At 45.5% G+C, this 13048-nt stretch overlaps 1 protein-coding gene across 3 annotated transcripts in view; it reads right to left on the bottom strand.

The window, feature by feature from the left end:
• MDH1B (malate dehydrogenase 1B) overlaps window positions 1-13048 on the bottom strand; it is a 128351-nt gene that overhangs the window by 44540 nt on the left and 70763 nt on the right. For all 3 annotated transcript variants that reach the window (XM_029606350.1, XM_029606349.1, XM_029606348.1), the window contains one exon: window positions 5929-6070. In XM_029606350.1, the coding sequence (XP_029462210.1) occupies window positions 5929-6070 (142 nt within the window). The remainder of the gene's footprint in view (window positions 1-5928; window positions 6071-13048) is intronic.

The following is a 13048-nucleotide window of genomic DNA, read 5'->3' on the forward strand; positions in this document are numbered from 1 at the left end:
TGTACCACGACAACCGGATCCTCCCCAGCACTGTCTATAATCCTATTTAGGTGACGCGTGAGGTCTGCCACCTTCCCACCAGGCAGGCAAGTTACCAGGCGGTCTTCACGTCCACCAGCCACCCTGCTATCTACATTTCTAATAATCGAGGATTCCAGAGGTCACCACGAGCGATCCAGGGATTGACTTCCACAGCCCAGCTTCCAGAGGCCCCGCAAGGTTTGCAGTAGAGGAGGACCGGAAGGCTCATCTGCATACTGCTCCCAGCATCCCCCGGGAGAGGAGTCTAGAGGTCACCATGAGCGATCCAGGGATTGACTTCAACAGCCCAGCTTCCAGAGGCCCCGCAAGGTTTGCAGTAGAGGAGGACCGGAAGGCTCATCTGCATACTGCTCCCAGCATCCCCTGGGAGAGGAGTCCAGAGGTCACCACGAGCGATCCAGGGATTGACTTCCACAGCCCAGCTTCCAGAGTCCCCGCAAGGTTTGCAGTAGAGGAGGACCGGAAGGCTCATCTGCATACTGCTCCCAGCATCCCCCGGGAGAGGAGTCCAGAGGTCACCACGAGCGATCCAGGGATTGACTTCAACAGCCCAGCTTCCAGAGGCCCCGCAAGGTTTGCAGTAGAGGAGGACCGGAAGGCTCATCTGCATACTGCTCCCAGCATCCCCCAGGAGAGGAGTCCAGAGGTCACCACGAGCGATCCAGGGATTGACTTCCACAGCCCAGCTTCCAGAGGCCCCGCAAGGTTTGCAGTAGAGGAGGACCGGAAGGCTCATCTGCATACTGCTCCCAGCATCCCCCGGGAGAGGAGTCCAGAGGTCACCACGAGCGATCCAGGGATTGACTTGAGTGAAGATTAATTTAACCGTGGTTTAAGAGGATTAGTAAGTATAGTTTTCAGAAATTTTTGGGCTTATAAAAGTTTGGTGAAAGGTGAAATTAAGGGATATATTCTTTAGAGTTTGTGTGTGTCTGAGGTAAAAAGCAAGCCAGAGATAGTTAATTCTAGTGTCTGTCTTTCCCACCCACTCAACCCTTGATTTTTAGGCACAAGACACTTTCTCATTAAAAATCAACCAGGATCTTATCTAAAACATAATACTGTACCAGCCCTTATTGAAAGTTTAATCATCCCCTTGTAGGACACTAGCTGATTAAATTTACAGGTGAATTTAGTAATTAAAGTACTCTCATTCCAACTCCCTTAGTATCCTAAACTTAACCAGGAACTCAATAAAATTAAGATGAAGGCAGCAGTCCAGCAGCAAGAGGGGGGCTTTCCAGTCTTTTGCATTGAGTGTCACATGTATTATTTTTTACCCGCCGATGAGAGATTGTATGTGTGCACTCGGTGCAAAGAGCTCCTGGCTCTCAGGGAACAAGTACGATCTCTGGAGGCTAGAGTAGCAGACTTGGAGGAGCTGAGGGAGACAGAAAGGTACATTGACGAGACCTTCAGGGACATAGTAGCCAAGTCCCAAATCCATTCTGGCAGCCCCAGTGCTGCCTTGGATCAGAAAGGTCTCCCAATAGGAGAACATCACCCTGGTGTAGCAGGAAGTGATCCTGTAGCAAGGACCTGCTCTCCAGGTGATGTATTGTCCTCTCGCACTGAGGACAAATCTCCCAGGGCTACTGCCCAGGAGGGAAGGGTTAGGCCGGCCATCATAGTTGGTGATTCGATTATTAATCCTACTCTCTGTTTCCTGTCTTTTAATCAGTTTGCAATCCACAAAAGGACATCGCCTCCGATCCCATGACCTTTTAGTTTTCTTAGAAGCCTCTCATGTGGGACTTTGTCGAATGCCTTCTGAAAATCCAAATACACCACATCTACCAATAGCAGTTGGACTGGTCATTGTTTGATCCTAGGCACTGATAGCAAATGTTGTGTCCACAGTAATGGACATTTTATACCACAGACACAGTCTCTGAAGCCACTGATGGTAGGCTTCTTAGTGCCGCACATCTTCTGTAAAGAAGAACATTTTGTTTTTTGATATGACTAAAAATTCCTGTTTGGGGGGCTGCTGAAGCAGTGAGGCAATTTAGTAATTGAAAAAAATTATAAAAGATAGTACAGGATATCAATTAAAGAAAGACGGAGAGATAGGGTACACGTCCGAGCTGATGCAAGCGAAATACAAGACTGAGGGGTTTACGAGACAATGCGCACGCGGAAACTCATGATCATGCACAGTAGAGCTAAAGCTCTAAGAGCTAAGAGAGAAGGGTATGTTCAGTGCCACTGGATGATGTCCCCCACTTGTCATGGCTAATTCAGCCCTGCTTGTTGACAGAGAAAACCTTAAAGGCATTGAATGACCTTTTCTTTCCCTCCTGTGTGGCAACCCTGGGAGGCCATGGGCCCTTGCCTGGTCTATGATGCTCCTAGTAAGCTCCTGTGCCCAATAGCTGACAGAGATGGTGCTGCATGTATAATAAATGAAACTCCCTAATTCTCTTATTTGTTCTGTATGTCTGTTTGGAATAGATTATAAGCACTATGGAGAAGGGACTGTCTCTTATCTGTATTTGTACAGAGCTGCGCATGTCTAGCAGTGCTACAGAAATGGCAGATAGTAGCAGTACACTAATATCTGTATGTTTCCATACATTTTCAGAACTGAGTTGCATGTAAAATTCTCTCTTTCCATTGGTAGACAGGACTGACATTTACCAGACTTTGGGTTAATGATCAAATTTAGACCATAAATAAAATAATGTACAAATAAACCTTCAGGCTTATCTAGGAAATCTAATTGACCCACATTTTGTTTTATTTGAAATCATTGTAATTTTTGCAAAAGTTGTGTCATTTTTGATACAGTGCTCTTTTCAAATTTTTGCACAGTGTAAATGATGGGTGAAATTGCACAGTTACCAAGTGCTGCCCAAGACTAAACAGGAGGAATGTCAACCTTTTTATACCTAATACATTTCTTAGATGTAAGGTCAGTAAAATGAATATGGCACATAACCCAATCTTATAATGCAGACCCTAGCTCTGAATAATGGCTACAAAAAACTTTTGTATTTTTAAATGTTATGTGGCGGCCTCGAAAGGCCTTGCATTCTGTTATATAGCAGGGTGTTTAGTGTGCCCTTGGGCCTCAGCCCGACCCCAGACAGATCCAGGACCGAACCGAGGGTTGACGGCGTGTTCCAGCATGGCTGACGGGCTTATCCTCTGCCAGGCCTGCAAGCTCCCAAGGCCAACAGCATGATGATGTTGGAAGTTGAATGGTCCTCCGACCATTCCGAGCCCTTTCGGACCTGCCGCTTGGATTGGCATGGAGCAGCAGGCCTGGCCTGAGGTCGAGGGCAGACGGGCCTTGACATGAAGACATAACACCAAGGTCGATGCTACGGCATCGCAGACGAAGACATGACACCAAGGCTGATGCGGACGGCATCAGAGACGAGGGCTGGCACAGGACATGATACCAAGGTAGCTGAAGACATGACACCAAGGCTGATGCGAAGACATCACGGACCAATGGTCGATGCGACGGCATCCCGGACCAGGGTCGATGCGACGACATCAGGAACAAGACGTTGACATGATACCAAGACTGATGCAACGGCATCCGGGACGAGACGAGGAACTTGACAAAGTCCAGACGAGACAAGAGCTGGGCGGAAGGACATTGGCACTGTGGCACTGTCTCTCAGGGCGCCCTACACAGTCCACCCGCGGGACTGGTCGTGGACCACCCTGTCCCACTGCGCGCCCTACACAGCCTGAGGGGGGCTGGTCACAGACCATGCTGAGAATGGGACGAGCGCAGGGAAGAATCCAGCTGAGGCAGAACTTCGACGACGGAGCCATAAGTCATCCGGAGCTCCGCAAAGGCTGGCAGGACTTGACGGCTCAGGAGCACAGGACACCAGTCCACCTGCCAGCCACTCCACACTTGGGAAAGACGTCATCTGAGGGAGTCGGGCCCAACAGGACCAGAAGGCTCAGGAGCGCTGAAGCAAACACCAAGAAGGGCAGAACATCAAGGAACCTGGGACATCAGGAAGCAGAAGATCAAGACAAGACACCAGGACACCTGGACGTGGACCTCAGGCACGAACATGACTTGACATGACGAGATGAAACGAAGAGGAGCTCCACGAAGAAGACCTGACAGAGCTCTGGCAGGCAGGAGCCTCCAGATTGAAGTAACTCCGATGCAAGGCGAAGACTGAAGTGACGGAGCAGCCCTTTATAGGCCTGGAGCAGGAAGTCCAATCACAGGTGGGGCCAGAACACTTCCTGTGTTTGGCCCTTTAAATATTGAAGAGAGGCGTGGCCGCGCGCCTAGGAGGAAGCAGGAAGCTGTGCAGGACCGCGGACAGCGGCCTGCTCAGACGTCGACGCCGGAACAGCAGGGCTGGCCTGAGAAGCAGGCCCCGATGACGGCAGCAGCTCCAGCCGCTGCAGGAGGCCCCGGGGGCGGCTCCAGCCGCTACTCGAGCCCGGGGATGCAGCCTGCTGCCGTGAAGACGGAAACGGTGTTGGCGGCGGCGGCTTCCAGCCACGAAGGATGACGGAGACGTTTGCGGCTCCGGCCGCGGTGAAGAGGAAACTTAATGGGCAGCCTCCGGGCTGCAGGGGAAGTCCAGTTCGCGGCTCCGGCCACGCGGGGGGGGAGGCCGACATCGGCAGCATCGCGCCGCAAAGAAAAAGGCAACAAAAGTGAGCAGGGCCTGCTCACGGGGGGACCGTGGGCAGGGTCCATGACATTAAATTCTTGTAAAAGAGAGATAAATTGAAATATTACCAAGGAAATAATGGAATTTGTAAATTTTTAAAGTGCATTTAATTAAATCAAATAAATAGATAATAAACAATTCTTCAGATACCAATGACATTAACATTCCAAAAGTTATTTTGGAAACAACAGAGTATATTTCATTGATTAATTTATATGTCTGTGCCCAAAAGGCTTGGGGTTCTTATTCCAGTATTGAGGAGCATTGAAGCAGCATTTTGGGAGCAAACAGAAAAACAGTAACTGATGCATACTAAAGATAAAAGGGGTAGATTTTGAAAGGGTTACGCACGTAACATACACGCGTAACCCCCGAAAATCTACCCCTGCGCGCGCAAGCCCCGGGGCTTTCCAAAATGGGCGGTCCGGGGGTCGGGCCGGGGGTGTGGTGGCGGTCCGGGGGCAGTCCGGGGGGTGTGCTGGCGGTCCGCGGATGGTCCCGAGTGCTCCTGCACAGTGGCCTGTGCCGGGGCATGGCACACCAGCAGTTGACCGGCGCGCGCAAGTTAGGCCTGACTCAGGCAGGCATAACTCCTGAAAAAAAGGTAGGGGGGGATTTAGTTAGGGCTGGGGGTGGGTTAGATAGGGGAAGGGAGGGAAAGGTGGGGGGATCGAAAAAAAAGTTCCCTCCAAGACCGCTCCGATTTCGGAGCGGCCTTGGAGGGAACTTTCCCCATTCCATCCAAGGCCGCTCCAATTTCGGAGCGGCCTTGGATGGAATGGGGAAAGCCCTCGGGGCTCCCCTCGGGCTCGGCGCACGCACGGTGCATAAGTGTGCACCCCCTTGCGCGTGCTGACCCTGGATTTTATAACATGCGCAAGTGCGTGCATGTTATAAAATTGGGTGTACATTTGTGCGCACCGGGTAACGTGCACAAATGTACCCCGCGCGCCTAACATTTAAAATCTGCCGCAATATTTTTATTTTTCAAATTAACATATTGATACAATTATATATATTAAAAACCAGTAACACTGAGGAGAAAAGAATGGCATGAAAAGAAGCTAAATTCCACAATAAGATTATCCTTTCTGTATGCCCGTGTACAAAAAACATGAACCCCTAACCATATGATAGAAAGGCCCTCAAGACCTTGCACAATAAAAGAAAACTTGCTGAATCAAAACTTTGTTATAGGGATGAAAAAGAATATATGCTGTACCTGTCATAAATTACATCCAGCATAGGGTGTGAGAAGTTGCCTGGACCCCAGATAGCACCATCATATTTGTAGACTTTTGCTATCTTCAGATCAAGGTGGCTCATACCACTAATGTTGCCCCAGACAATTACATCTTTCACTTCTGTAACGAAGGAGAGAAGAATTAATAGGTAAATCAAATTATTTCTTTTCTTTGAAATAAAGATTCTGATTATTTTTATTTTATATATATATATTTATTACTTCAAAACAGAATGTGAAATTTTAGCTAATAGGAACATTTTTAATATTTATATAGTAACATAGTAAATGATGGTAGAAAAAAGACACAAATGGCCCATCCAGTCTGCTCAGCAAGGTTTATCAATATTTGTTTTTACATACATATAGGGCTCCATATTCAGCTTCTGTGTGGCTCTACTAGTTACCCGGCTAACTAATGCTTTATATTCAGTGGCAATAGTTTATCCAGTGGCTAATTTTATCCAGCTAATTTAGGACAGCTCTATGGGACTGCCAGAGTTAGCAGAACAACTTATCCATCGACATCAGCTTCTCTCCAGAACACTTCTGGACTGCCCCTCACTTATCTGGTCAAATTCTAGCTGAACAAATAGTAATCAGGCTGGAATTTAGCCAGATAAGTGGCTACATTGTCATTTAGACGAATCAATGCCACTAATGCAGCGATTGGAAATTACAAATCATCAATCTGGAGCTGCTGCTCAATCGCTGGAACATAAATAAATTGAAGACTTAAATGCCTATTTATAGATTATTTAATGGAACTGGTGTTTGACAAAAAATTATGACACCTACTCTGTATTCGGTATATGCTGGTATAATTAGATAATTTGTGTGATAATTTTAAAAATGTTAAGGAGTGGAGGGAAAGTTTCATATAAACTCATTGGTGTCTCGGCACCACGGTTATGTGGTGGTATAATCATTAACTGACCCCCTCCTCCTGTGTGCAATTTTTTCGCTATAAGAGGTTTTTTTTCACCTATGTAAACTCTTCCGTGAGATGAACGTAAAACTTAAATTATAAAGCCATAACAGTGCTGTATTTAAAGAGGTAAAGTGCTCTACTTTTAAGATATTATGGAGTAAAGTTCAGACTTCCCTTTATGGTGTTGGTATGCGCTGTCCAATTTCCAACAAAGGTCCCGACACAGTCGATCAGTGTTTCAGACTATGAGTCTTTCCTCAGGGGTATGAAACATTGTAGAGCTGCCAACTTGCTGGGAATCTGGATGAACTCCATTCGATGTGAGCCTCTGATGAACTTGAGGTGTGCGACTCTTGACGGAGTGGCTCTCACTCCGTCACCGGAAGAGTGATTTTGTCTTCTAAACTGACCCTTTATATGTGCTGCCAAAGAGGTAAGGTGGAACCAATGACCGTGTACGAACCTGTTAGCGTGATGACGCCAGCATGGTACAGAATTGGTGTGCTTGATTGCGACCTGATAGAGAACTCCAAACTGGATAACTTGCTGGCGTGATGACGCGTGCTAGCTGTCAAAGTGGCTCGCTGATGTTCTGCCATCGATTGGTTCAAAAAAACGGATATATTTGTTTACATCCGTGTACTTCGAAACTGGCGCTCGGATAAGACAGCAGTAGTGTGCCATATTAAACCGTTGATTGACCGGGCGGTCTGGATCACTACCAGAACGCGCTTAATGCCAAAGAGTCCCGTGGGCTAATGTACTGGAAACGGAGTGGAATTTTACAACAACGTGTTCCAATTTAGATCATCATTCATACCCCGCGGGGCCGCGGTGGCTAAGGTAAAAATCCAAAAGGCTTCACGTTGATTAAGGAGTGCTTTGATGTCCCCGCCCCTAAATGGGGCGTCCAAGTGTTCCAGTACCGTCCATTGAAGATCTGCTATAACGTGTCCCTTATCTGTCAAGTGTTGCACCATTGGTGCTGTCATTTTCGCTGTGTTGAATCTGGACTTGTGTTCTCCCAGTCTCACCTTGACTGGTCTTGAGGTACGACCAATGTATAACTGGGGACACGGGCAGATAATGACGTAGACTACATTGTTGGATAGGCAATTTGTATTGTGCTTACGCCAAACTTTATATCCTGTGACGGGATCTTGCCACAGGATACCTTGAATGGTTTGGGCACACCATGTGCAATTGCCACATGGTTGATGACCCACTAGCGTCTCTTCTTCTTTGAAGACATGAGTTTGCGCGTGAACTGTGTAATCTCTAATGTTTTTGCCACGGGACATGGCAAATACGGGTGTTTCCTGAAATATGTCATGTATTGACAAAATGTGCCAATGTTTTCGTATAGCTGTTTTGATGATGTTGGATGCGTCAGATTGTTTTAGTACACAGGTCAACCGTGATTCCTGCTTGTTAGGCTTATACTGTAATAATGTGTTGCGGTCACTGTACTTAGCTCTTTTATAGGCTGCATTGATAGCTTTACGAGGATAACCTCGTGCAAGGAATCTGTCTGCCAGAATGTCCGCTTGTGTTTCAAAATCCTTGTCCGTGGAACAAATACGTTTTGCTCTAAAGTATTGGCTGACTGGGAGACCCATTTTGAAACTGTATGAATGGTGACTGCTGAACTTAAGTAGGTTGTTGCGATCCGTAGGTTTACGGAATATGGTTGTATGTGGTCTACCTTGTTCTATTCTTATGGAAACGTCTAAAAATGATATAGCGGTTTTTGAAACCTGTGAAGTGAACTGAAGGTTTTGATCTACTGTATTGATCCATTGAAAAAATGCGTCTAACTGGGACTGCAATCCATCCCAGATGAAAAAGATATCGTCGATGAAACGATACCAACATTTGATGTGCTGCCACCAGGTGGAAGTGTATATATGAGTGTTCTCAAAATGAGTTACGTAAAGGTTTGCAACCGAGGGTGCCAGAGGCGACCCCATGGGTATACCATGGGCCTGATGGTAACAATTCTCGCCTAGCCAGAAGCAATTATTGTATAATACTGTCTCTGCAAGATCAAGTAACAAACTTGTGTTGATTCTTTCTGATGGAAGACGCTGACTCAGTGTCGCTTCCAGAATCTCCAAAGCCTTGTGTTGGGGAATATTGGTATACAGTGAGTTTATATCCATGGTCATCATAATAATGGATTTCCATTGTATTTGAAGGGCTTCCAAATTCCTCAAAAAATGAGCAGTGTCTTTAATAAATGACGCCGATTTTTCCACAAAAGGTTGCAGAAACGTATCTATAAAATTTGCCACGGGTTCAAGTACCGACCCATTTTGAGACACTATGGGTCTGATGGGAGGAGATGACAGGCTTTTGTGGATTTTGGGCACTGAGTAGATCACTGGTTTCCTAGGATAGGGAACCATAAGATATGATTTTTCTTTGCTCGTAAGCCTAACATTGTGTTCTACTGTTTCCTGAACTTTAGACTTGATGGTGTCCGTGGGGTCTCCCATAACTGGTTGATAGTATTTGATGTCATTCAAATGAACCTGAAGATCTTCTAAGTACTTGGTACGGTCCTGTATACACAGGATACACAGGATACACAGGACCGTACACAGGACCGTACCAAGTACTTAGATCTTCTAAGTACTTGGTACGGTCCAGGATACACAGGATACACAGGATACACAGGACCGTACACAGGACCGTACCAAGTACCAAGGATACACAGGACCGTACCAAGTACTTAGAAGATCTTCAGGTTCATTTGAATGACATCAAATACTATCAACCAGTTATGGGAGACCCCACGGACACCATCAAGTCTAAAGTTCAGGAAACAGTAGAACACAATGTTAGGCTTACGAGCAAAGAAAAATCATATCTTATGGTTCCCTATCCTAGGAAACCAGTGATCTACTCAGTGCCCAAAATCCACAAAAGCCTGTCATCTCCTCCCATCAGACCCATAGTGTCTCAAAATGGGTCGGTACTTGAACCCGTGGCAAATTTTATAGATACGTTTCTGCAACCTTTTGTGGAAAAATCGGCGTCATTTATTAAAGACACTGCTCATTTTTTGAGGAATTTGGAAGCCCTTCAAATACAATGGAAATCCATTATTATGATGACCATGGATATAAACTCACTGTATACCAATATTCCCCAACACAAGGCTTTGGAGATTCTGGAAGCGACACTGAGCCAGCGTCTTCCATCAGAAAGAATCAACACAAGTTTGTTACTTGATCTTGCAGAGACAGTATTATACAATAATTGCTTCTGGCTAGGCGAGAATTGTTACCATCAGGTCCATGGTATGCCCATGGGGTCGCCTCTGGCACCCTCGGTTGCAAACCTTTACGTAACTCATTTTGAGAACACTCATATATACACTTCCACCTGGTGGCAGCACATCAAATGTTGGTATCGTTTCATCGACGATATCTTTTTCATCTGGGATGGATTGCAGTCCCAGTTAGACGCATTTTTTCAATGGATCAATACAGTAGATCAAAACCTTCAGTTCACTTCACAGGTTTCAAAAACCGCTATATCATTTTTAGACGTTTCCATAAGAATAGAACAAGGTAGACCACATACAACCATATTCCGTAAACCTACGGATCGCAACAACCTACTTAAGTTCAGCAGTCACCATTCATACAGTTTCAAAATGGGTCTCCCAGTCAGCCAATACTTTAGAGCAAAACGTATTTGTTCCACGGACAAGGATTTTGAAACACAAGCGGACATTCTGGCAGACAGATTCCTTGCACGAGGTTATCCTCGTAAAGCTGTCAATGCAGCCTATAAAAGAGCTAAGTACAGTGACCGCAACACATTATTACAGTATAAGCCTAACAAGCAGGAATCACGGTTGACCTGTGTACTAAAACAATCTGACGCATCCAACATCATCAAAACAGCTATACGAAAACATTGGCACATTTTGTCAATACATGACATATTTCAGGAAACACCCGTATTTGCCATGTCCCGTGGCAAAAACATTAGAGATTACACAGTTCACGCGCAAACTCATGTCTTCAAAGAAGAAGAGACGCTAGTGGGTCATCAACCATGTGGCAATTGCACATGGTGTGCCCAAACCATTCAAGGTATCCTGTGGCAAGATCCCGTCACAGGATATAAAGTTTGGCGTAAGCACAATACAAATTGCCTATCCAACAATGTAGTCTACGTCATTATCTGCCCGTGTCCCCAGTTATACATTGGTCGTACCTCAAGACCAGTCAAGGTGAGACTGGGAGAACACAAGTCCAGATTCAACACAGCGAAAATGACAGCACCAATGGTGCAACACTTGACAGATAAGGGACACGTTATAGCAGATCTTCAATGGACGGTACTGGAACACTTGGACGCCCCATTTAGGGGCGGGGACATCAAAGCACTCCTTAATCAACGTGAAGCCTTTTGGATTTTTACCTTAGCCACCGCGGCCCCGCGGGGTATGAATGATGATCTAAATTGGAACACGTTGTTGTAAAATTCCACTCCGTTTCCAGTACATTAGCCCACGGGACTCTTTGGCATTAAGCGCGTTCTGGTAGTGATCCAGACCGCTCGGTCAATCAACGGTTTAATATGGCACACTACTGCTGTCTTATCCGAGCGCCAGTTTCGAAGTACACGGATGTAAACAAATATATCCGTTTTTTTGAACCAATCGATGGCAGAACATCAGCGAGCCACTTTGACAGCTAGCACGCGTCATCACGCCAGCAAGTTATCCAGTTTGGAGTTCTCTATCAGGTCACAATCAAGCACACCAATTCTGTACCGTGCTGGCGTCATCACGCTAACAGGTTCGTACACGGTCATTGGTTCCACCTTACCTCTTTGGCAGCACATATAAAGGGTCAGTTTAGAAGACAAAATCACTCTTCCGGTGACGGAGTGAGAGCCACTCCGTCAAGAGTCGCACACCTCAAGTTCATCAGAGGCTCACATCGAATGGAGTTCATCCAGATTCCCAGCAAGTTGGCAGCTCTACAATGTTTCATACCCCTGAGGAAAGACTCATAGTCTGAAACACTGATCGACTGTGTCGGGACCTTTGTTGGAAATTGGACAGCGCATACCAACACCATAAAGGGAAGTCTGAACTTTACTCCATAATATCTTAAAAGTAGAGCACTTTACCTCTTTAAATACAGCACTGTTATGGCTTTATAATTTAAGTTTTACGTTCATCTCACGGAAGAGTTTACATAGGTGAAAAAAAACCTCTTATAGCGAAAAAATTGCACACAGGAGGAGGGGGTCAGTTAATGATTATACCACCACATAACCGTGGTGCCGAGACACCAATGAGTTTATATGAAACTTTCCCTCCACTCCTTAACATTTTTAAAATTATCACACAAATTATCTAATTATACCAGCATATACCGAATACAGAGTAGGTGTCATACATTGTCATTTAGCCAGATAACTAAGAAGTTATCTGGCTAAATGCATTTGAATATTGACCTCTTGGCTTTTTATATAGTGTTTTTTGTTTAATGTTAGTAACTGAGAACATTTTGGCCTAATTTTGGAAGTAAAGGGACCTAAACACCAAAACATGCACTAAAGTCTGTTTAGCGTACCTGTGCTAAAAAAATTAAATATGCATGATAAAACAACACTTAACATGCATTGCATTAAAAGGTGAATTTTAAAAGCCCAGCGTGCGCCAAAACTGTGAGACATGTGAATAAGTCGGGCTGGCGCACGCTGAGCAGATTTTAATAAACGCCTGCGTATGCGCGTATCTCCTGCTACATACACAAATGAAAAGTTCTGAAAAAGGGGCAAGGAGTGGGCATGGTCTGGGCGGGACATGGGTGTTCCTGGATTTCAACTTAAAATTTGCGCTTAAATACTTATGCGCATAGGATTCCCTGACACATATCTTTACTTCTGCTATAGAGGACGTGTAAGTAATAAAATAAAGAAAAATAAATCGGTGAGGTTTACAAGGTAGAAGCTAACAGGAGAAATGGGAGGATATTAAACTAGGGGGATTTGGAAGTCCTATCCCTTACTTGGGCGAACTGGGAACAAACTGGGAAAACTGAAAATGATGTTGATACGTGTCTACTAAAATCCCCCCACTTACACAATAGAAGCGGCATTTGCATGCACTGGGGGTAGGTAATTTTTAAATGA

This window comes from Rhinatrema bivittatum, chromosome 6, assembly GCF_901001135.1.
Source record: "Rhinatrema bivittatum chromosome 6, aRhiBiv1.1, whole genome shotgun sequence".
Classification (NCBI taxonomy): Eukaryota; Metazoa; Chordata; class Amphibia; order Gymnophiona; family Rhinatrematidae; genus Rhinatrema; species Rhinatrema bivittatum.